The 26,139-nt window shown below is 43.7% G+C and overlaps 1 protein-coding gene across 7 annotated transcripts in view; it reads right to left on the reverse strand.

Moving 5' to 3' along the window:
- The window catches only part of BMPR1B (bone morphogenetic protein receptor type 1B), a 586,865-nt gene that overhangs the window by 118,777 nt on the left and 441,949 nt on the right, over window positions 1–26,139 (reverse strand). For all 7 annotated transcript variants that reach the window (XM_033957895.1, XM_033957911.1, XM_033957903.1 and 4 more), the window contains one exon: window positions 4,977–5,136. In XM_033957895.1, coding sequence (XP_033813786.1) covers window positions 4,977–5,136 — 160 coding nt within the window. The remainder of the gene's footprint in view (window positions 1–4,976; window positions 5,137–26,139) is intronic.

Below are 26,139 nucleotides of genomic sequence, written 5' to 3' on the forward strand. Positions count from 1 at the left end.
CCATGGATACTCCATCCTTGGTAATCTCCTTGGATGTGGAACGAGCATTTGACTGGATGAGTTGGGCCTTTTTGTTTCAGATTCTTGAGCAGATTAGATTTCAGGCACGTTATTTGGAATGGATAAGACTCCTATATAATGATCTTTTGGCTGTACTGAAAATTAATGGTGTTTATACCATTCCTATACATTCAGTAAGGGGACCCGCCAGGGCTGCAAACTTTCCCCACTATTGTTTGCAATTCTGTAAAGCCTTTAGCAGTGTTGATTAGACTACACACTGGCATCAGAGGCATCCCGCCAATATAAGATTCTTTGATTTGCCGATGACATCCTGCTTTTTTTGCAGCGGCCTCTGGCTTCTCTGGAGGCAGTGCTGCCTGTACTTGCTGAATATGGCCAAGCCTCTGGGTTCAAGATCAATACGGTCAAGTCAGAGTTGCTTAATATTAACTTACCTCCTCAAGAGGTTGCCCAGATACAGTCTGGTTTTCCTTTTAAGTGGGCACCACACTCCCTAAAGTATCTAGGGGGTATATTTAATGGCAGATCATTTGCAGTTATAAAAAAGCCAATTTCCCTAGGCAGTTACATTGCTTATTTGCAGAATTAGATAGGTAGGTTGGATGGGTCGTTTTGCAGTAGTTAAGATGCTATTGTTACCAAAGTAGCTTTATTTGTTTATGGTTTTATCTATCCCCCTTCCTGAGCCATTTTTTCGACATCTCAATAGAAAGGTCTTTTCCTATATTTGGAAAAGGAAGCTGCCCAGAGTTAAAAGATCTATTCTTCATCAACCTAAACTGAAGGGGGGGGGGTCATCCCTCATTTTCAGCATCTTTCCTTTTTTTCATCTCCATCCCCAGATTCACCTTTTCTCAACTACCTTTTCATCCAGCATATTTCCCTCTTCCCCACCACCCCAAGGTCCACCATCTCTCCCTTTCTCTTCCCAACTATCCCTCCTATCCAGTATCTCTATCCCCCCTCCACACCATCCCTTGTGTCCAACTTCTCTCCCTTTCTGCTACTTCCCTCCCTAAATCATATTGTCCACCATCTCTCTCCCTCTCCTTCTCCTGTTTATAGACCCATTATTTCTTTCCCCCTAGTCTGGCATAGGCATGTCTCTTTGAAACCCCCTTCCCGCCCTCCCTCCGTGCACTTCTACACCAGGGCCCCCCTCCCCCAAAGGTCTACATCCCCCCCCGAAGGCCTGACCCCCCCCGAAGACCTGCACCCCCCCTTGAAGGCCTGAGTGTTCCCCCCCCACCCCCTTGAAGGCCTGCGTTTTCCCCCTGGCCTCCCACTCTTCCATTTACCTAATTCCAGCAGCAGAGCAGCCTGCAAAGAGGATTGCTGGTGCTAGAGATATTTGCAGGTTGCCATCGGCCTCTGGAGCTGTCTTCCCTCTGCCGCGGTCCCGCCCCTACTCTGATGTCAGAGGCAAGATCACGGCAGAGGAAACAACAGCTCCGGAGGCAGATGGCAGCCTGCAAAGATTGCTAGCACCGGTGATCCTCTCAGCATTCTACTCTGCTACTGGAATTAGGTAAATGGCTGTGCGGGAGGCCAGGAGGGAAGCCGGACACCAAAGCACTTCCCAACTGACCCTCCCCGCTCGCTCTCTAAATCAGGAGCGGCCACGGCAGGCCAGCAAGAGGCAATGCTGCCACTCCTGCTTTAGGGGGCGAGGGGGGAGGGTCAGGCACCAAATCAGGAGGCCGATTTTTTTGTTTTTAAATCGAAGTGAATCGGTGAATTGATTCGAATCTTGAATCGGGCAGCACTAATCAAAGGGTTTCTGGGACCTTATTTTAGCTGAAACGTTATTAGAACAGGCCTTACATTCAAATATTGGCAGAGGGTGGATTTCACGATTAAATAAGGCCTACAAGAATCAATGGGAAAGTTTGTTAGGGAGAGGGTTATCAACAGACACAGTGGGAATGTATCAATAAATGCTCATTTAAAGGCTCTTACTTTGTGAATTTGATTGAAAAGGGATATAAGGTTTATTATATGTGGTATTACACGCCATCTAGTCTCCGACGCTTTTATGAAGCTGGAGCTGGGCTCTGTTGACGACACTGTGGATCCTAGGGTGGACCTGCCTGATGATGTGTTGTTATTGACAGAAGATGGGACAGTTATTGGTTTAAATTACAGGCTACCACTAATGGCCTGTTGTCTTTTGAATGCTCCCCTTCCTGGGTTTACAGTACCAGAGTCTCACTTTGCTACTTCTGTATTTGCAGTGGCATGTCTGGCAAAAGCGTATCACTGGAAGGCGGCTCAGATGCTTAATTTATCAAGGGTTCAAAGGAAACTGGATTATCTACATCTCATGTCTAAGCTTAAAGACTTCACCTTAATAATTTACTGGGATTTCACAAAATCTGGGACAAATATGAACAATGGACATTGTCTTTGTCTGCCGCCAGTACTCACTGATCTGCATGAGGGGTATTAGCACACCCAACTGTTATCCATATGGCTCTTGTTGTTGAGCATTTCTATCATATATTTTCATGTTTGGAGGGGGGTTAGGGGATGGGTAGGGGTGGGGCTATGAGTATACAATTTTGTGTACTTTTCCTGTTCTGCTGTACTTGGCTTATTTTGATTGCAATACTAAAAATTATACTGAAACAAAGCAAACTAGAAAAAATAATTTTGTCATGCAAAGCATAGATAGGTTTTGGAATTCCTTACCAGTGGACACGGTAAAAACATTAGTGTAGCTAGGTGTTAAAAAGATTTGGACAACTTCCTAGAAGAGACGTCCACAAATCATTGTTGAGGTGACTTGGGGAAATCTATTCCTTTACTTTGTGCTGGGACTGCTGCTTTTAACATATTTATCAATGATCTAGAGATGGGAATTAACTAGCGAGATAATTAGATTTACTGATAACACAAAGGGCTCCTTTTACAAAGTTGCGATAGAGGTTTTAGCGCGCGCTAGACGCCAACACCAGCACTGAACTGGCGTTAGTTCTAGCCGCGTAGCGCAGGTTTAGCGCGCGCTAAAATTCTGCTTGCGCTAAAAACGTTGTCGCAGCTTTGTAAAAGGAGCCCTTTGTGTCATTGTTAAAATTGCAAGAGGATTGTGAAAACTTGCTAGAGGACTTTGTGAGACTGGGCGTCAAAATGGCAGATGACGTTCAATGTGAGCAAATGCAAAGTGATGCATGTGGGAAAGAGGATCTTGAACTATAGTTACATGATGCAGGGTTCCATGTTAGGATTTAGGGATCATTGTTGAGGATAGGTTGAAACGCTCAGCTCAATGTGCACTAGCGGCTAAGAAAGCAAATAGAATTAAGCACAAGTGCCTCAGCCTGTGTCAGTTCAAGATCAGTTAATGATAAAACCTAATAAAAAACAGCACCTTCAGCCACAAGAGCCAGCTTTGCGGGTGCTTGAGCACCCCCAATATTGGACAGACACTTTGACAGTGATCAGGGAAAGGTAATTTCCATTGAGTTTAGCACCCCTGATAATTTTGAAAAGTTGGCTACTATGTTTTCAGCGGTTTCTGAAACCTCAGGAAGAAAAGGAATGGAAGACAAAGATAGATCACTATCATTCCAAGCACGCAAATGGAATAATTGTTTAACCAACTTCATTTCAAATGCACCCTCCTACCAAACCTTCAGGAAGTCAATTAAAACCTATCTCTTTGATAAATTTCTCTGACACCTTTCCTGTCTTGTTGTATCTTTGAAACGCTTCCGGATAAATCTTGGCATGCTAATGTAAACTGAAAGTCTTTTTTTGTAACATCGCTGTCTGTATAGAGTCTCTTCCTCTGTAAACCGCTCTGAACTGCTTGTGGTATTGCGGTACACAAAAATAAAATTATTATTATTATAATGCCCTTGTATCGCTCTGTGGTATGGCCGCACCCCTTTTTTATTAATTTTACTTTGATGTATTTTAACCAACTTCTCCTTTTCCAACTTCCCTTTTGTCTCATGTACGATAATGTGAATTTGCCTAGTATTTTAATATGACAAATATTGGTTTTATTTACTCATTTTAACAGTTTTCAACAATTTTTTATATTGTACACCGTTTAGACATTTGTTTTGATAGACGGTATATCAAAAATAAACAAACTTGAAACTTAGGGGTCCTTTTATCAAGCCGCGGTAGGGGTTTAATGCGCGTAATACCGCATGTTAAACTGCCTGACGTGCTAGCCGCTAACGCCTGCATTGAGCAGGAGTTTGTTTTTTAGCCGGCTGCAGGGGTTAGCACGTGATGAAATGTCCGACGCGCTAACCCTGCTAGCTCGGCTTGATAAAAGGACCCCTTAATTAGAAAAGGTCTAGAGAAAGGTGACGAAAATGATAAAAGGGATGGGACAACTTCCCTATGAAAAAAGGTTAAAGTGGCTAGTGCTCTTCAGCTTGGAGAAGAGGTCTCAGGGATGATATGATAAGAGGTCTTTAAAATATTGAGTTGAATAGAAAGGGTAGCTGTGAATTGCTTGTTTACTCTTTCCAAAAATACTAGGACAAGGGGGCACATGATGAAGCTACTAAGTAGTACTGTAGATGTAAAACAAAACAAAGAAAATATTTCTTCACACATGTAATTAAACTCTGGAATTTGTTGCCGGAGTATGTGGTAAAATTTGGTTTGGATTATTTCCTAAAAGAGAAGTCCACAGGCCATTATTGAGATGGCTTGGGGTAATCAACTGCTTAGTCCTACGATAAACAGCATAAAATCTGTTTTACTACTTCGGACTTAGCCAGGTACTTGGGACCTGGCTTGGCCACTGTTGGAAACAAGATACTAGGCTTAATGGACCTTCGGTCTGTTCCAGTATGGCAATTTTTATGTTATATACTCTTATCTACATTTTGGAATCTTGCTAGATACTTGTGACTAGGATTTGAAAGTAGAAGACATTAGAATGAATCTAAAAAAATAACATATTTCAAAACATAGCTTGCACCAACCTGCAAGTATTGTTGGTAGAATCTTCTGGACAATGGTGATAACAGCGACACTGCAGCATTTTTGGAGATAATGCAGGCACTGTACCCTCATTCTGTTCCTTCTTGCTCTCTATATTCACTTTTATTGTACTTTTCAGAAGCATGTTGTCCAATAAATTTGCTAAAAGAAAAAAGAACCAGTTTATTTTCAGACAGGCTTCTAAGTCAGTGATTCCCAACCCTGTCCTGGAGGAACACCAGGCCAATCGGGTTTTCAGGCTAGCCCTAATGAATATGCATGAGAGAGATTTGCATATGATGGAAGTGATAGGCATGCAAATTTGCTTCATGCATATTCATTAGGGCTAGCCTGAAAACCCAATTGGCCTGGTGTTCCTCCAGGACAGGGTTGGGAACCACTGTTCTAAGAAATGAACATAGTCAAAAAATGTCAATATTGGCTTTCATTGGATTTGGAGTAGAAGGGGTGAGAGAGAAACATCCTGGATCCCTCTCTTTCTCTCCTTTCCCCATTCCCCTTGCAAGGGAGGGAATGAGAAAGATGATGTGTGAGAGAGAGGGAGACATGTTGGACATGAGGGTGGAAGAGAGAGAGGAAGAAATGCACAAGACAGGAAAGCAGAAAAAAAAAGAAACTTGATCTAACTTGATGGAAAAATAAATCTCCAGACAAAAAAGGTAAAAAAAGGAATTTACTGACTGAAATACGTTAGCTTTGGGAAATATATATAGCAGATGTCTTCGTATTCTGTTCAACAAAAAAAGGAAATGCAATTCTGATTTTATTTCTCCAGTGTTGAAGTACTTGCTGACCCTTGTTGTAGCTGAGGACCATCACCAACTGAGGACCTCCTCCAAAGATGTCCAGAGCTTCCTTCTACCAAGCATCCTTGAGTCATTGAGGTGCCAGCATCTGTGGCTTAGTGACTCTGCCAAGCTTAGTAAAAAGGATTTTTGGCCACTTTCAGAGGAAGGTCTTCAGCTGACTTAGCTTGAGGTTCCTCATCAACTGGAGTATTTATATTTTATAATTACATTAGAGGTTCTGGCAGAGACCCATTTACGAAGTATGTATTCTTCCCAATTAATATTTCCAAATTGATAAAGTGTCTGAATATTTGTAAATGGGTCTCTACCAGAGCCTCTAATTTTGTAACATAATTAAATGAAATAACTACTTTAGATTACATTAGATAGCCCACCGGGACAGACAGGGAAAAATATTGAGTACCTGAATTAATGCATGTAAACCGTTCTGAGCTCTCCTGGGAGAACGGTTTAGAAAACTAAATAAATAAAATAAAAATACTTCTTAAGTTTAAGGGGATGGGTAGGGATGGAAAAGATTACTGGCAGGGACAGATTTGATTTCAGTGGGGACAGGTTCAGGAATGGGTTCATTCCAGTGGGGACAGGTTTAATTTCTGTCTCCGCACAACTTTCTAGTAGACAACATATGCCAATTCCGGTGGCAGGATAGCGTATGTGATTGGCTGCTGTCAGTGAAGTCCTTTGGGCTGCAAATAAAGATAATATTGTGGGACTGCGTAGAGAAGAGTCAGGGCAGAGAGAAAGCGCACAAGGGGACAGAGAGGAAGATAAGGATTGGTAGGGGGCGAGGAGGAGGGATAAATGTCACACTTGAGGAAAGGGGGCAAGGAGAGAGAAAGTGTACAGGAGGCAGAAAATGTTGGACTCATTTAGAGACAGGGAGAGATGTTAGATGAGGAGGGCAGAAAGGGGGGAAGGAGATATGTCACACTCGGGGAAGGGGGAGAGAGCAGATAGTGAAAAGTTAGACTCATGGAGGGAAAGATGTTGGTTGGATGAAGGAATGAAGATTGGAGGAGAGGAAGCATGCAGGAGACAGAGAGAAAAATGTTAGACTGGTGGAGGAAAAGGAGGGAGACATTGGATTGGGAGGGGGCCAGAAAGGAGCAAGAAAGGAGAGATTTGGGGCTGCAGGGGCAGAGAGGAGGAAGGGAGGAAGAAATGTTACACTGGGAGGGAGGAGAGATAACTCAAGGAAAGGAGAGATGTCAGATTCTGGAGAAGGGTGGTAGAAGGAGGGCGAGAGAGACTGCAGGAAGGAGAGGAAAGAGATACCAGACCGCAGGAAGGGGGGAAGAGAAGGAGGAGGGACGGAGAGAGAGAGATGAGCGTCAGAGATGTTACCGCCGCGACTGGTGCTAAAAACTGAGCTACGGTTTTATAAAAGGTGGTGGTCAATTTGCTGATTTTGAGTTTACCTCACTCATTGTATTTGTTTTTATTTTATCTTCTCACTACTGTTATGCTGTTAACAAAATTAAGTTTTTTGTTGAATTGTTGCTGTACACTGCCTTGGGTGAATCTCTTCATAAAGGCGTTTGATAAAACCAAATAATTAAATATATTATAAATATAAAGCCCGATACATAGATGCTACCTTTTATAAATGTAAGTGCTTTCTACCTCATCCCTGCAAAAAAAAAAATAAAAATACAGCTCAATTCTGATAGTTTTGAAATCCAGCTATATAAATTTTTTACCTCAATATTTATTTATTTTCTGGTTCAGTGGAATGTATACTTTAAACTAAGTCCTCTTTCAGCAAGCAGTCACAAAGCAGGTTTTATGGCTATATAACATTGTTATTCATGGATAGGGAATGAACTTTTAAATATATTCCAGCCAGGGATTTTCAGAAATCTGGCTCATAGAGCAACAGTTAAATAATATTAATAGTAATTGGGGGTGTGGGGGTGGGAGGGGACCACTAGGCTCTGTTTTCATCTACTATGACAATTTCTGGATATGATTTAAAGCTCTGCGTTATTCCAAGCAGGGGCCTCTCTGTGACTGAAAAAGAATCATAAATCAGAAAGTTACCTCATATAAATAATGGATATAGCAATTGAAAATTGAAGTAAAGTGCCTTTTTTTTATTTATTTTTTAAGTCTTCTATCTATACAAGGGCTCATCCTTCGTTTACAAGCTACTCAATTTCTTTCCTGTTCACAGAGACATCTGTGGAGGATCCTATGGTCAGGTCACACAAAGAAATTTAGTAACAGATCCTGATTTAGAACAGGTTATGTATAAATCATGAGGCATATAGTGCGTTTGCAGTTACATAAGAGCTGCCCATGATCTCTTCTGTTCAAAGTGTCGTAAAAATAATGAAATACTTCTAAAATTGTCTCTGCTAACCAAAAGATAAAATATCCACCCTGCTTCTCATTTCCTTTATCTAAAATTAAATCATTTACTCCCACTTTTACGAAGCCACATCAGGCGTTTTTTTTTCATCACCGGCCGTGGCAGTATTAGTCTTGAGGCTCATAGGAATTCTATGAGTGTCGGAGCTAATACTGCTGCGGCCAGCGACAGAAAACCTAATGTGGCTTCATAAAAGGGGGTGTTAGTATGCAGGGTAATAATAAGCTCTCATTAAAACTGAATAGTTCAGGACTAAATATTATTATCATTAATAATAAATAAATTTATTTATATATTATCTTATGCCAAAATATTTAACCTTAGGTGTTTCATACCAGTGTTTCTCAACCTGCAGTACGCATACCCTAGGGGGTATGTGGGCTGCCTTTTGGGTGTATGCAGGCTGACCGCCGCCTGGGATCTCTCCCAGCCCGCTGAAGCCGCCACCGATTCTTCCCTTACCCCCCCAGTCCACCACATCCACCCTCCTCCGCCGTCCCCACCCAATAGCTCCATTCAAACATCCCCCACCATCGCCACAACTCCGGGCAAGGTAGGGCCAGGCACGTGCAGCGATTGCACATCACCGACCCACAAGCCTTCCCCTCGACGTCAATTCTTACATCGGAGAGAAGGTCCAGGCCAGCCAATCGTTGCTTTGCTGGCCCAGACCTTCTCACTGACGTCAGAATTGAAGGATTGTGGGCTGGCAGTGTGCAATCGATGGACGTGCCTGACCCTTCCTTGCCCGGAGTTGCAGCAGAGGATGATTGAATGGAGCTGTTGGGTGGGGGTGGCGGGGGCATGTGAACGTGGGGGGGGAAAGAATTGGCAGCAGCTTCAGCGGGGGGTCCTGCAGGTCAGCTTTGGGGGAGGGAGGGAGAAAGGGATTAAGATAAAGGCTGGAAGGCAATGAGAGGGAGGGGGCATGAACGTGGGACACAAGGGAGGAAGGGGGCATTAACATGGGACATAGGAGGGAGGGAATAGAAAGGGACAATTGTTGGGCATGAGTGTGTGAGTGAGAGGGAAAGTCATGGTGCACATGGGGAAAGGAAGAGGAAAATTGGGCAGAGAGAGAGAGAGGAGTGAGGTACAGATGCATGAGGAATAGAAGGATGAGAGGGAGAATGGTGGATATGGTGGTGGAGAGGGACCAGAGGAATCGACTGAAGGAGATGCTAGGGGGAGGAATGTTCAGCATAGTGATGGAGGGAGACATGTGGCATGGTGTTGGAGAGGGGTGATAGGAGAAAAGGGCATGAGGCTGGTGGGCAGTGGTGAAAAATGCTGCACATGATCTGGGGGATGAGAGAGGAAGAAATATTGGACTCCTGGAGGGACTGAGAGAGATGTTGGTTGGGGAATGGAATGAGGTCCGGAGAAGAAGCATGCAGGAGGCAGAAAGAAAGAAATATTGGATGCAGTCAGAAGGAAGTGCAACAAGAGACTCATGAAATCACCAGACAACAAAGGTAGGAAAAATGATTTTATTTTCAATTTAGTGATCAAAATGTGTCAGTTTTGGGAATTTATATCTGTTGTTTATATTTTGCACTATATTTGTCTATTTTTCTATAGTTGTTATTGAGGTGACATTGCATATTTTAAAGTCATCTGCCTCTTTGAAAAAACCCCGAATGAGATCATTAAGATTTGACCTCTTTGGAAAAAGATTTGACCCCTTGACCTCTTTGAAAAAAGATAATTAAGATTTGACTGCTGAAAAAAACCCAAATGAGATAATTAAGATTTTCTCTGCGTAGTGTGCTTTTTTTTAATTTTGTGGTTACCATTATGTATTAATAAGATTATATTGTGTGCATATGGAAAATAGATGGAAGAAATTGCATTACATTTAGTATTATTATTATAGGGGGTGAAATCACGGACGGAGTTTGGGCGGGTCCGAGGCGGAGCTTGGGTGGTGGTACTTGGTTGGTATTTGTTATGCTTAGGGGCTACTTGGCTTGAAAAGGTTGAGAAACCTTGATTTACACAATACATAGAAAAGCAGCAATTCTTACAGTCAGTGAATCACACACTCCATTAAAAACTTACAATCTACACCCCACCTATTATAACATAACCACATAATTCATCCCCACAGTAAGGAATCACAAATCAGGCAGTCTCCACAGACAGACATCACTCAAAATAAGCACAAGTGCCTGAGCCTGTGTCAGCTCAAGATCAATTAATGATAAAACCTAGGGCTACTTTTACAAAGGTGCGCAAGCGTTTTTAGCGCACGTACCGGATTTGCGCGTGCTAGCTGAAAAACTACCACCTGCTCAAGAGGAGGCGGTAGCAGTTAGCGTGCTATTCCACACGTTAAGGCCCTAACACACCTTTGTAAAAGGAGCCCCTAGTAAAAAGCAGCACCTTTAGCCACAAGAGCCAGCTTTGCGGGTGCTTGAGCACCCCCAATATTGGACAAACACTTTGACAATGATCAGGGAAAGGTAATTTCCATTGAGTTTAGCACCACTGATAATTTTGAAAAGTTGACTCCTATGTTTTCAGCAGTTTTCAAGCCTAATGTCAACCAGGAGAGAATGCCGCCGATATAAAAGTAAACTGGTCCTTAGCAAACAAATTAAACCTTTCCAACTTTCTGTTTATTCTCCAATATTATATTCACAAGATAGTTTGTATGATGTACATTTCTATGCTTTCCTGTTTGTATTTGATGCAAAATTTCATTAAAGAGATTAAACATAAAAATATGTTGCTGTGAAGGTTCATTTTGGACAGTATTTTTCCACTTTTTTCCTCATATAAATGCTGCAGGATGTATTGAAAGGGGAGAGTGTGGTGCAGAGGTTAAAGCTACAGCATTAGTACCCTGAGGTTGTAGGTTCAAACCCAAGCTGACCCTGGGCAAGTTGCTTAATCTCCCCATTGCCCCAGGTACATTAGGTAGATTGTCAACCCGCCAGGACAGGGAAAAATGCTCAAGTACCTGAATGAATGAAAGCAATTCTATAACAGCATGTCTAGCCTATTCCATAGAAGGAAACAGGCACCTACTTGCATTAACTGAATACTAGTGTAACTGCAGTTAGGCCCAAGCACTAGCGCCAGTAATAGAGCTGGTGTAAATACTTGCACCTAGATATCAGAATACAAATGTAATTTATAGTATTGTTAAAGTTATGTTCATTTTGATAGAACACATGGAGGCTCCACAGGAATTAGGCGCCTTCCCTATTCAGGTCCCATTCGCTTCATAAGAACCAGGTCTCTCCTCCCCAGTTGTTTCCCTCAGAAAGACAGCATGTAAGTGCCAAGCTTTCCCGATTGCCAGGACTGGGTAAAAAGTGCAGTCTTTGCCACAGAGAGAAGAAGTGCTGGGGTGAAACCACAGGAACTGCTGGGGATGGAAAGCACCAACCTGGGACTTCTGATTGCTTCCAGGTTTCACCTGGGAGTTTACAGGCATCACTCTTAATAGAGTTGCCTTAGAATAGATGGAGGACAGAATGGACTGGACTCCAGCCTCAACACAGCTAGTTCCTGAATCTGCTGCTTATACTCCTGATGAAATGGAACTCTCTAAAGGTACCGGATCTTTTCCAGATAAGCCCCGCCAAAAAGTTAACCCCCGCCACAGTTTTAGCTAACACCATGCTAAGTGAATACTTGGGGAAAGTGATATACAAGGGGGGGAAGAGCCCCCCCTTGAACCCCTCCCCCCCGAGTCATTATTCAAATCATGTGAATAATTTCCTCGTAGGACTTCAATAGTTTAATAATTTATAAGGTGGCGTGGCTTAAGTTTTCGCCCGTGCACTTTTTGCATTAGTGGCGGGGCTTATCTGGAAAAGACCCAAGGTACCTCCTGGATTTTTTTGGAACTGATTCTGAGCTTTTGTCAGAGGGTTACTTTTGCCTGTGCTGTGAAGTAAGAGAAAACTTTTAATATTTTCTTTTAGACTGCTGGCTATACCCTGTTAGGGCGGAAGCTGTTCTTTAACTAGGAGAAAAGGGATTTGTAGGTGGGAGTGGTGGAGTGTAATTTTCTGTCCACGGGAGTCTCATCAATACACCTGTGGAGCCAGCTCAAAGCTGTCGGGAAGGCAGATTCTCATTTTGCTCAGTTTGGTAAATAGTAGAGGGTTTTGTTTTTGTGCAGATAAAAGTTTTGGACTGTTGGGGAGTTTGGGTTTCTTTGTTTGTTTTTCTTTTCTTCTTTTTTTTCGGGGGGGGGGGGAGGTCTGTGGAACTGCATAAACACTCTGGATTAAGGACAAGGAACTGAGATAAGCCTTGAATTTGCTTTTTTAAAGCAAAGGGGAAAAGGGTTTTAAAACATAAGGGGAAAAGGGAAAGGGGTTTTGACCCTGAGACTTGTGTGTGGGTCAGTCGGGGAGAACATAGACAAGAGAGCAGAAACCTTCCTGTAAAGAGGGGTGGAGAATGGGCATAAGAATCAACCAGCTAGGGCAGGGGTCAGCAACCTGCGGCTTTTTTTGCATGTGACTGTGGCTCTCCATGCCCCAACCCTTTAATCTTCTTCCCAACCCCACAATCCTCTTCCCAGGCCTACCAAGGTAACTAGTGGTCCAACAGGAGTCTTTTGTGGCAGGAGCATAGCCTTCTTGCTCCTGCCTCCTCTCAGCTGCCTTCTAAAATAGTTGCTGTGACCTCTTGCGGTATTTTCTCTAGTACCACGAGCAGCCGCGAGAGGTTATAGCAGCCATTTTAGAAGGCAGCTACAAGGAGGCAGGAGCAGTAGGCTCAAGAATGGGGGGGGGGGGCAGAATTGTAGGGTTGGGAGGGAGATTAAAGGGTTGGGGCCTCGAGAGGGGAGAGAACCTTGGCTATGGGTTGGGGGGGAGGGAGGGAGGGATGAGAGGCGCAGAGACGTGCAAGGGGTTGGAGAAGAGAAAATCTACACCTTGTAGCTCTTTGTAAAACTTGGGTCAAACATTTTGAATAAATTGGTTCTTTGCTGTAAAAAGGTTGCCGACCCCTGAGCTACGATGTTAGGATTAGTGCACACATAAAGGGGGAATTCATCAAGGGATGCTAATGATTAGAATTCGCTAAATGCTAAGACACCCATAGGAACATAATAGACATCTTAGCACACATTAATTGTTAGCATGCACTAAATCCATTAGTGTCCCTTGATTAAGTTCCCCTAATTGGTTATTGCTAGGTTGACCTCGGATCACTTACCACCTCCTAAATAGGAAGTGGTAAGTGCTGCTAGATTAATTTTTTGCAGGTCTTGAGTGCTAATGGACAAATTAACGTGGGACCCGCAAAAATTAAAACAGAAAAAGACCTATTTTGCTGCTGTATTAAAAATGGACTTAGAGCCCAGGAAAGTCCCGCATTAAAATACCCCAAGTCCTGTTAGTGAAAACGCCCCAAAGAGATCTAAAATCTAGATCATTGGGGGGGGGCAGCCATGGGCCTCAACCCAGATGGGATTTTAAGTTTTCCAAGATAAATATGCATGAGTTATCTTGCCATCATATTTCTATACAATGGAAGCAGTGCATGCAAATCAATCTCATAAATATTCACAGTGGAAATCTTGAAAACCCGACTGGGTTGTGGCGTTCGAGGACCATGGTCGCCCACCCCTGATCTAGACAGTGTTTAAGGAATAACTGCAGAGGCCAGGTAACTTGGTGAGCACTCAGCACTTCTACATAAAATGATGCACGCAACTCACGCAGCACATATATGCAAGGGACATTCTCAGTGCGCTCTGCCTGCTGGATTTGTCTGCTGCTGATGCCAGGGACTGGCCATTTAGCTGTACTCTGTTTTCTATCTTTTAACCAGTTCTTAATCTATAATAGGACATGACTTCCTGTGGATTAAGAACTGGTTAAAAGACAGAAAGCAGATTCCTTACTGGAATCTGAGGGAATCTTATGGTCCAGCCCTTGGGCCTTCATTATTTTATAATCTTGTGTGTAATTTTTCCACATGGGTCCAATTCCAATTCTCTGCACCCCTCCTCCCCCCCCGTTCTCACGGCAACCAGTTCTCGCAGCAGCCATTCAGGAAGCAGCTCAGGGCCAGGAGGGAGCTCGATAAGCTCACTCCTGCGTGCCGGCCCAGGTGCACCGCTGGCTGCGAGATCAGCAGGAGGGGCTCAGCGTGGGATACACTACAGGACCACCAGGGAAAAGGTAAGCGGGGAAGGGGGGTAAAAAATTGTTAGTATCGGCCAGGACGGGAGGGATCTCTCCTGTCCCGGCCTACCACTAGACAACTAAAGGGGGAAGAGGATATAGGGTGCACAGCCTGGCAGGGAAGGGGACAGGGTGCAGGGTTCAGAGCCTGGCAGGGAAGTGGGCTGAGTTCAGAGCCTGGCAGGGCAAGGAAGGAAGGGGGCTGGGTGCAGAGCCTGGTAGGGAAGGGAGGTTGAGTGCAGAGTCTTGCAGTGAGGGAAGGCGGCTGGGAGCAGAACTTAGCAGGGAGGGGGGCTGAGTGCAGAACCTAGCAGGGGAAAGAATGAGGGAGGGGACACTGGGCACAGATCCTGGCAAGGCATGACATTTGAATATTAAGCCCCCGTTATATTCAAGTCAATCATTTTTTCTCCTTTGGGGGCGTAAAATGGGGGGGTCTTGACTTATATTCAAGTATATATGGTAGTCTCCAAGGGTAAGGCAAAATATTAGAAACAGTTTGTGCTACAGTAAAGGTCCTATGGGTGTCATAGGGGAAAAAGAGCTAAATTCAGGGGTGTGTGCCATGGGAGAAGGAAAGAACCATGTGAATTAACAGCTGCCTCATGGTCTCTCTGAAGAGTTCTGTACCAAAGGGGAATTCTATGCAATTCTGGGATATGAAGTGGCACAGAATTCCCCCAGGAGGTTTTAAGATGTCAAAGCTGTGTTGTTTTTTTCTAAATGTAGAGATAGAAATGCACCAAAAAAATGTAACCTCGTTTACTGAATGCCACTCTGGAAAATAGAGCTAAAAATAAATTTTAAAAAAGGACAATAAAGAAAGGCTGCAATACACGCTGAAAAAGTTAAGCAGAATTCTATCAGTTGTCCTACAAGGCAAATCTGCTTAAACATCTTAAACTTTTTCACTTAACTTTTTAACTATCATTAAAGCGCAGAATTGGTCTAAAGCAGTGGTCTCAAACACGCAGCCTAGGGGCCACATGTGGCCCGCCAGGTACTATTTTGAGGCCCTCAGTATGTCTATCATAATCACAAAAGTAAAATAAAACAGTTTCTTGATCATATGTCTCTTTAGCTATAAATGACAATATTATTATTAAGACTTAGCCAAAAGGAAAGATTTATAAACTATAAAGAGTTTTTTACCTCATGCAAAATTGTCAATTCTTTAATAACACATGAACTATTTTTTCAGAGGCCCTCCAAGCACCTACAAATCCAAAATGTGGCCCTGTAAAGGGTTTGAGTTTGAGATCACTGGTCTAAAGGGACAACCCCAGTCCAATTCCTGCCCAATTTAAAGTAAGCCTTAGCAACCAACAAGGATGTGCATACACAAAAATAGGCTCTCCCTTCTACGTACATTTCTCAGGCACTTGTTCTAATTGCTGAAAGATTTCTCCTCTAGCCGAGAGTCATGTGAGACACAGGACTGCTAGAGGGATTCCACAAACACCATACAGCACCGTAGGCCAGGGCTAATCCTGCACCTGTGATATGTTATTTAACAGTTAAGAAATGCAGTCCCAGCTCTGGATGCCTAACACAGTTCAGCTGTTTTTCTCCAGGCTTACTTTGATTGCAAACTGGCAACAGCACTGCATCAGACAACCACTACTGCGCTTTGGATACATGACATATGATAAGGGAAAGGAGAAAGAAAATGGAAACCTGACCATTAGCGAAAGAATAAAAAAAAGACACCTGACCGATACAATTATTACCATTTACAAATGGTTACTTTCGACCTCTCGTACAAACATGTGCAAAGGGCCTTTACTTAAATCCAGTTATATATTCAGTTATTTTTAGCATTTACAGCCATAGCAAAATACTATCCCTGGATCAGAATGATCTTTATGGAGGATTTGTTTGCAGCAGAACAAAAGATGATAAATCCCTCAAGCCTCAGTATCCGAAGCTATCCAACTTGTAACGTTTTATCCCATTGTGTGAAACAGGATATTTGGGATAGTGCTGTCCTAGAGACAAGTCTGACCCATACAGGGCTCCTTTTTACTAAGCTGCGATAGTGTTTTTAGCGCACGTGCTAAACCCGCGCTATGTGGCTAGAACTAACGCCAGCTCAATGCTGGCGTTAATGTCTAGCACACACGGCAATTCAGCATGTGTTAAAACTGCTATCGCAGCTTAGTAAAAGGAGCCTACAGTGTCAGTAGAGAAATATAGAGCTGTAAATGTAAAAGGCAGCTATGTATCTGTCCTTGCTGGGGAGAAAAAAAAGCCTTTTTTTTTTTTTAAAGTTCTCTCAGTGATAAGAAAGATCTAGAAAGCAAAATGGACTTGCATCATCTCTGGTAGTCTTCCTGCTTAGCACTATCATAAAGTACATGGTTAACAGGAATTAGGACTGTACCCAATATTTGTATTCAGTTTCTTTCAACCCTGAATAGTGCCCCAAATACATCATTCAGTCAATTTAAACCTGAATACAAACAATCCAGAGCTCTACTTTGCTAAATATTTCTGAAATAAATACTTGATCTCTGAGTTAACATAAGAACAGCCATACTGGGTCAGACCAATGGTCCATCCAGCTCAGGCTACTGTTTCCAACAGTGGCCAATGCAAGCCACATTGCTTCTTTTATTATTTGTTATGTTGTAAACCTCAATAATATTTTTCATTATTCATATTCAGCCAAATAGCAAATTGTGCTATTAGGTAAAGCTCCAAAGTCTCCTTTTACAAAGCTGCGGTAAAGGTTTCTACCACGGGCTGTCAAGATAAATGCTCCAATGCTCATAGGAATTTTATTATATAGCAACGACGTAAATAATAATAATAATAATAACTTTTATTTTGTATACCGCCATACCCAGAGAGTTCTAGGCGGTTCACATCAGTTAAACAAAGTTACAAATGAAGACGTCATGGAAGTTAGGAAGTCAGTTAAACAGAGTTAGCTGACCGGAAGTCAGTTAAACAGAAACTACAAACAATGAAGTCATTGGAGTTTGGAGAGTACAGTAAGAAGGAGTAGGTAGGGGTTCCTGTACAAGGTGGGAGGGAGGGGGGAATTCTTTGCCAGAGGATGTGGTAGCCAGGTAACAGCAGTTAGCATATCTGGGTTTAAAAAGGGTCAAACTGGTTTAGCAACGATTGTTACACAATTGGAGACTTTAGTGCATCTAGCCCTACCCTAGTGTTTACAAAACCTCCAAAAGATAAATTAAGAGTAGGACACATGGAGAACTGTTATGAAATGCCTTTGTACCTGCTGTTTAAGCCTTTAAAGAAGTTATAAATACTGGAGCTCTGTAGTTAATTCAACAGCAAGTTCAATAAAAGAGTTCCAGTTTATTCAGTTACATCAGACTTGGATGTTCATTCAAGTGTGAGAGCAGTGTCTGGTCCAAGAAGGTTGACTGAGCCCCAGATCAAATCTCCTCCGGCCTACTGGAATTATCTGGCTGGCCTACACCCAAGCACAGTAGGAACAGTGAGATTGTGTCTTCAAGTAAGAAAAAATATCTTTTTGTGAACCCTGGGTGTGGAATCCAATATAATAACTTTCAGTGCTATCTACACAAAAAAATTTTAACCAGACCTTAGACCAGTTAGGAATGGTAAAGATCCTTACAGGGTTAAAATACCCCAATGGTTCCCGTGAAACAAATCACTGAACCCGATCTTCATTGGATCACATTTTCATTAATTTTTTTTTTAATCTATTATTTCATTAATGTGGGTATATATATATATATTTATTTTAGCATTTCATTTTTAGTAAAGTCATATATATGTTTTTAGTATTTAATTTTAGTAAAAGTACTTAGCTTAGCTTAGATGATTTTAGGGGAGCGCCTCTACCAACATGCCATGTTTCAGATTACTTTTGTCAGGGTTGAGGCTCCCAATTTTAAATCTAAAAAACACAAATAGATAGTGTTAACCAGTGAGAATTTGATTCGATCTCAGAGCCCTTGTCAAAATTTGTGGACATTTTTCTCCAGCAAATAGCAAAAGAAGCGGTTTCTTTAATTAAAGATTCTACCCACATGCTTAACATTTTAAATGATATTGATAATATCACTAATCAGGATTGGTTAGTCACACTTGATATAACCTCTCTATATACTATGATTCCGGTAGACAGAGTGTTGACCATTTTATAGAATATTTTTCATACTAGGGTGTGGATTCCAAGACTCACCCCTACGTTCCTCTTAACTCTTACAACTCTGGTTTTAAAAATAAACTATTTCATGTTTGAAGATGAATATTTTTTAGACGTACATGGAATTGCAATGGGAGCTTCTTTAGCCCCATCAATGGCAACTATATATGTAGCAGACATTGAAGAACGTTACATCTATGTCCATCCTTCATTCCATGTTAAGCTATGGAGAAGATTTTTAGATGATGTCATATTCATATGGTCAGGTTCCAGGGATGAACTATTAAGTTTTATCGCATGGTTAAATACGATTGATCCATGCTTACAGTTTACTGCTACAATGCATCAGGATGAGGTGGACTTTTTAGATATCCACATTAGGAAAATAAATGATATTTTTCAAACTTCTTTGTACCGAAATAAAACGGACCGAGCAAGCTTTTTATATTATCACAGCTTCCACCCTCATGGATTGAGATCCAATCTTCCAACTAGCCAATTTTTGAGGATCTGCCGTCTCTGCTCATCTATTGATGATAATAAAATACAAGCGAAGATCCTTTGGCAGTGATTTTCTCAGAGGGGCTACCCCAAACAAACCATCTAAAAAGCATACCCAAGAGCAAAATATGCGAATCGAGACCTTTTACTACAGATAGGGAGACAATTTCCAGAATCAGACTTGATTTATGTAAAAAAGTTCATTACGCTCTCTATGAAAATAAAACATATACTACTTAGACACTGGCACGTGATACAGTTGTTGGAGGAAATGCCTTAACGTCCATTATTTGCATTTCAAAGACATCGTAATATAGGAGAAATCCTTCATAGTCTTAGCACATCTTATCAACGGCGACATCATGAAGGTTGTGGCCATTGTCAATGGTGTCCTTTGACGATACCAGGAGAAGTATGGGTACATCCCAGAACAGGAGAAGAAATCTATTTGAAGGTGGTTACTAACTGCACGACAATGAATGTCATTTATATTATTCAGTGCCCATGTGATAAGATCTATGTGGGGAGAGCCTATAGGTCTGTGAAGATACGACTGAACGAACATAAATCAAGAGTGAACACTGAGACGGATACAGCTCCTATAGTAAATCATTGGATAGCCGAGAATCACACTTGGCAAGATATCAAGTGGCGTGTAATTGATACTGTAAAATTAGGGCGAGAGGGTGGTAACTATAAAAAAGCTCTTAATATTAAAGAACAGAAATTGATTTATCTTTTGAACACACTGAGGGGCATAATCGAAAGGGACGTTTAAGTCTGTTTACGTCTATATCGTAAGTCATCCAAAGTTAAAAAGAGCCTAAGACATTTTCGAAAGATACGTCCAACTTTTTTTTACTTTTGAAAATCATCTAATTATACGTCCTGCTGATCTGATCGTCCAAGCCATTAAATTGTCTATCTTTATACCACATTTCCGTCCAACATTCCGTCCAAGTCCAAAACACCTAGAACAAGCCCTGTTGGACGTGGGAGGGGTCTGCAAAGTGATGAACTGCACACCCAGACATGCCACCTAAATAGTGGGGTACCTTACAGGGCACCGCTGTGAACTTCACAAAAAGGTGCCATGGCTTCCCCTCACTACAGCTCCCTTATAGGTGACAGTGAACCCCCCAAAACCACCTCCCAAATCCCCTAGACCCACTTATCTACCACCCCAATAGCCCGTATGGCTGCAAAAACCACTTATATGCCAGTAAAAAAGGGTTTTGGGGGTGTATAGGGCAGTGCATATGTTTCAATATCAATGCAGTGATTACAGGGGCTTATGGGCATGGGTCCTCCTCTCCATGGGTCCCTAACCCACCCCAAAGACGACTTAAGCTGCCTCTGTACTGGACGACTAGGCTTTCCTATGCCAGGCAGCTAGGTGATGATGGTTTGGAGGCTGAAATTTAAAGTTGTGAATAAAATTTTTATGGAGGGGTTTGGTGATCACTGGGGTAGTCTGTGGGGGTCTGTTTTATGTGTTTGCAGTGCTTATCTGGTGAGTTTAGGTGGGTTTGTGTGACTTAGACCATGTTTTACATGGTCTGAGTCAAAACGTCCAAGTTCCGTCTAGGGCACATGTGTCAAACACAAGGCCCGCGGGCCAAATCCGGCCCGCCAGGCCTTGCAATGTGGCCCGCACCGCGCTGTCATCACTGCACGCTGCTGCGTTCCATCACAATGACGCGCGGTGACATAGGAGGCTTGTGATCTCGCCGGCCGTACTTGCTATCTATCTCCCCCCATCGACCGCCCCCCCCAAGAACCTCCGACCGCCCCCCCCAGCCGACCCGCGACCCCCCTGGCCGACCCCCACGACACCCCCACCCCCCTTCCCCGTACCTTTCTGTAGTTGGCCGGACAGACGGGAGCCAAACCCGCCTGTCCGGCAGGCAGCCAACGACGGAATGAGGCCGGATTGGCCCATCCGTCTCAAAGCTCCACCTACTGGTGGGGCCTAAGGCGCCTGGGCCAATCAGAATAGACCCGGGAGCCTTAGGTCCCACCAGTAGGCGGAGCTTTGAGACGGATGGGCCAATCCGGCCTCATTCCGTCGTTGGCTGCCTGCCGGACAGGCGGGTTTGGCTCCGGTCTGTCCGGCCAACTACAGAAAGGTACGGGGAAGGGGGGGTGGGGGTGTCGTGGGGGTCGGCCAGGGGGGGCGGAGGTTCTTGGGGGGGGGGCGGTCGATGGGGGGAGGGGGGGTTGCGTCGAGGGCAGGAGGGCCTGGGATCCCTCCTGCCCGTAATGTAGTGCGGGGTGGGGGTAGGGGGTCACCGTGGTCAGGAGGGTTTGGGCTCCCTCCTGGCCCGAACAACTAGCGGGGGGGGGGGGGGGGTCGCCAGGGCCAGGAGGACTTGGGCTCCCTCCTGGCCCGATATTGTTGGGGAATCGGCGGGGCAAGAGGGCTTGGGCTCCTTTTTGCCCCGATCGTGTCGGGGAGTCGGGGGGGGCAAGAGGGCTTGAGCTCACTCTTGCCCCGATCGTGTTGGGAGTCGGCGGTCCTTCGGGGTGGGGGTGCAGGTGCGTGCGTGCGAGCGGTCCTGCTTTGAGTGAATCGGTCGTCGGGGGGGGGGGGGAACTATGTAAAAAAAATACACAGCAGAAGCTGCCAGTTCCTGGCATAAAGTGTAGGCATAAAAATCGCAACAGAATCTGCTATCTGTACCCAGCCAGGCATTTATTGACTGACTTTTTCATTCTAACGCAGATTTCCAATAAACTACATCTTTTACTGCCAATATTGATCCCAAAATGTCCAGGAAAAGAAAAGTTGACGGTGAAGGCAGACAATTTAATGACAAATGGGAAAATGAATACATGTTTGTGCTTAGTGAGGGCAAACCAGTGTGTATATTGTGTTATGAGACAGTGTCGGTGATGAAAGAGTACAATATACGTCGTCATTTTGACACTAAACATAATGTTAAGTATGGCAAATATACTTTGGAAGAAAAGCATAAAATTGTTAAAGAACTAAAAGGCAAACTACAATCACAGCAGCAAATGTTTACAAAGGCTACAGCGAAAAATGATGCTGCAGTGAAAGCAAGCTTTATAGTGGCTGAAGAAATTGCCCGTACTTCAAGGTGTTTTTCAGAGGGTGCCTTTTTGAAGCAATGCATGCTAAAAGTGTGTGAGAAAGTATGCCCAGACCAGATACAGAGTTTTCAAACTGTCAGTTTGTCAAGAAACACCATTGCAGACAGAGTTCAAGAACTCTCAGGAAATCTATCATCACAGCTGGCCGAACAGGCATGCAGTTATCTCGCTTTTTCACTTGCTATCGATGAAAGCACAGACAACATTGATACAGCGCAGCTGTCCATCTTTATACGTGCTACGAAGACCGACCTCTCTGTCACTGAGGAACTTTTGGATGTAGCTGCCATGCATGGGACGACGACTGGTAGAGATATATTTGAGGCTGTGGAGAAATCTATAAATAATTTTAAATTACCCTGGGAAAAGTTGGTGGGGCTAACTACCGATGGCGCACCTTCTATGTGCGGAGAAAAGAAAGGCTTGGTTGGACTAATGAAGGAAAGAATGCAAAAAAAGTCACTGCCACACACCCTTGATTACTTATCATTGCATTATCCACCAAGAGGCTATGTGTGGAAAAGTTCTGGACATGAATGACATAATGACCACAGTCATTAAAACTATTAACTTTATAAGGGCACGTGGCCTGAATCATCGCCAGTTCCAGCAGTTTTTACAGGAGGTGGGTGCAGAGCATGGAGACGTGCCATACCACACAGAAGTAAGATGGCTGAGCAAGAGCGCAGTCCTCAAAAGATTTTTTGAGCTCAGAGAACAAATTGCTCTTTTCATGGAAAGTAAAGGAAAGCCCTTGCCTGAACTGTCGGATCCCGCCTGGCTATGTGATTTTGCTATGATGTGTGACATATGCGAGCATCTCGCCCAACTGAATCTGAAGCTGCAGAGACGCAAACAAGTCATCACGAAGATGTCTGACATGATCACAGCATTCCAGTGTAAACTTCAACTATGGAAGTCCCAACTGGAACAGGACAATCTTGCCCACTTTCCCGTTTGTTTGAGTATCTCAACCACTATTTCTGGTACTTTTCCTTGCAGTCGGCTGGCTACCAAAGTTAGCCGTTTACTAAGTGAATTTGAGCGGCGCTTCTCTGACTTTAGAACACAGCACTCAGGCTTTGACATCTTTGCCAATCCTTTTACAGTTGATGTCAACAATGTGCCCCATCACCTTCAGATGGAGATAATCGAGCTTCAGTCTGACAGTGGCCTGAAATCAAGGTTTCAGGATGTTGAAATTGAGGACTTCTACCCTCTACTGCCCCCTGACTCAATGCCAGAGCTCCGACTTCATGCTGCCCGTATTCTATCCATGTTCGGGAGCACCTATCTTTGTGAACAGATGTTTTCAATAATGAATCTGAACAAAAACAAGCACAGATCACGCATTACCGATGACAACCTCCATGCTGTTTTGCGGGTTGCTACAGCCCAAGAAATAAAACCGAACATTGACTCATTGATACGGGGAAAACGGTGTCAGACATCTAGCCAGAAAACAAAACAATGAGCATTTTAGGTACATTCCAATATTACTGTTTTGCTTGATACCAATATTACTGTTTTGCTTGATAGCATGTGAGTTGGTTAACAGCACTGTTAAGGAAAAGATTGTTCCACTCATTTTAAATTCACATTTCTGGTTAACATTGTCAGTTTATGACTGTTCAGTAAACCATTCGGCCCGCGATTTAGGCTGGATTTTAGATTTTGGCCCCTTCTCTGATTGAGTTCGACACCCCTGGTCTAGGCTCTGTTGTTAAACTTTCGGTTATAAATGCTGTACGACTAAGTCTAAGCCGGCCTACGTCCCGCTCAACTCTCGCCCTCGACACGCCTCCCGAAACGCCCCATTTAGCTTTGGACGTTGAGTGGCACTATGAAGGCCTAGGTCGTTTTTAAATACGTCCAAAACCTGGTTTTATTATTGGCGCTTGGACATTTTTGAGAAATGTTCGTCCAAGTGCCGACTTAGGCCGGTTTTTGGATGTTTTTCTCTTTCAATTATGAGCCCCACTGTCTCCAAATGGATTAAATGAAGAAATCGATTGGATGTCTTTAGTTTGAATCTTATTAGACTTGTTTATGGGTGAATAGTCATTTAAAGTACCGTAATCATAATACTTAATAAATATAGTTCTAAAATATTTTTTTCATTTACATTAGTTTAAGTTAATGGTCTCCCACTGTTGCAATCAGCGGGAAACTGCTCCATTTAGACAGTTGGTTTCAGTTTATGAGTCTGGGTTATAACCGGAACTGACGACAAGACGCTTTCAAAGCATGATTATCTATGGAGAGGAGCGGTTTCTCGTACGCTTGATAGTAAGTTTAATGTTCTCTAATGTTAAGATAACATAATTTTAATGTTAAAATAATATAACAAATAATATGAAGGATATCTGGATTAGTAGGTTAAATGAGAGACAGTAAAATTAAGAAATTCTCACTGGTTAACACTATCTATTTGTGTTTTTTAGATTTAAAACTGGGAGCCTCAACCCTGACGAAAGTAATCTGAAACATGGCATGTTGGTAGAGGCGCTCCCCTAAAATCATCTAAGCTAAGTACTTTTACTAAAGCACAGTTACTTACCGTAACAGGTGTTATCCAGGGACAGCAGGCAGATATTCTTTACGCATGGGTGACGTCACCGACGGAGCCCCGGTACGGACCTTTTTAACTAGAAAGTTCTAGTTGGCTGCACCGCGCATGCGCGAGTGCCTTCCCGCCCGACGGAGTAGTGCGTGGTCCCCAGTTAAGATAAGCCAGCTGAGAAGCCAACCCAGGGAGGCGGGTGGGACGTAAGAATATCTGCCTGCTGTCCCTGGATAACACCTGTTACGGTAAGTAACTGCTTTATCCCAGGACAAGCAGGCAGCATATTCTTTACGCATGGGTGACCTCCAAGCTAACAGAGGGGGAGGAGGGATGGTTGGCCATTAGGAAAATAAATTTCGTAACACAGATTGGCCGAAGTGTCCATCCCGTCTGGAGAAGGCATCCAGACAGTAGTGAGTAGTGAACGTGTGAACTGAGGACCAAGTGGCAGCCTTGCAGATTTCCTCGATGGGCGTAGAACGGAGGAAAGCCACAGAAGCAGCCATAGCTCTGACCCTGTGGGCCGTGACAGCACCTTCCAGTGAGAGACCGGCCCGAGCATAACAGAACGCAATACAGGCAGCAAGCCAGTTGGAAAGCGTCCGTTTAGAGACAGGATGACCTAGACGGTTAGGATCGAAGGTCAGAAAGAGCTGAGGAGACGAGCGGTGAGCCCTGGTACGGTCAAGGTAGTATGCCAGGGCACGCCTACAATCCAGCGTGTGCAATGCCTGTTCCCCAGGAAGAGAATGGGGTTTAGGGAAAAAGACCGGCAACACAATGGACTGGTTGAGGTGAAAAGCCGAGACCACCTTGGGAAGGAATTTAGGATGGGTACGCAGAACCACCTTGTCATGGTGAAAAACAGTGAACGGTGGATCGGCGACCAGTGCATGCAGCTCACTAACCCTCCTGGCAGAGGTGATGGCAATGAGGAAAAGCACCTTCCATGTTAGAAGTTTGAGCGAAGTTGTGGCAAGAGGCTCAAAAGGGGGTTTCATGAGGGCTGATAAAACCACATTCAGGTCCCAGACGACAGGAGGAGGCTTCAGAGGTGGTTTGACATTGAAGAGGCCTCTCATGAAGCGGGAAACCAGTGGATGAGCCGTGAGAGGTTTTCCGAGGATAGGCTCATGAAACGCAGTGATGGCACTGAGGTGGACTCTGATTGAGGTAGACTTGAGGCCAGCGTCGGACAGAGAGAGCAAATAGTCCAGTACAGTTTCCACCGCTAATGAGGTGGGATCGTGATGATGCAGCAGACACCAAGAGGAGAACCTGGTCCACTTCTGATGGTAACATTGGAGGGTGGCCGGTTTCCTGGAGGCATCCAAAATGCGACGGACAGGCTGAGACAGATTCTCTGGAGAGGTCAGCCCGAGAGAAACCAAGCTGTCAGGTGGAGCGAAGACAGATTGGGATGCACTAGAGACTGACGTTGCTGCGTAAGTAGAGTAGGAAACACAGGA

This window comes from Geotrypetes seraphini, chromosome 1 (assembly GCF_902459505.1).
Source record: "Geotrypetes seraphini chromosome 1, aGeoSer1.1, whole genome shotgun sequence".
Lineage (NCBI taxonomy): Eukaryota > Metazoa > Chordata > Amphibia > Gymnophiona > Dermophiidae > Geotrypetes > Geotrypetes seraphini.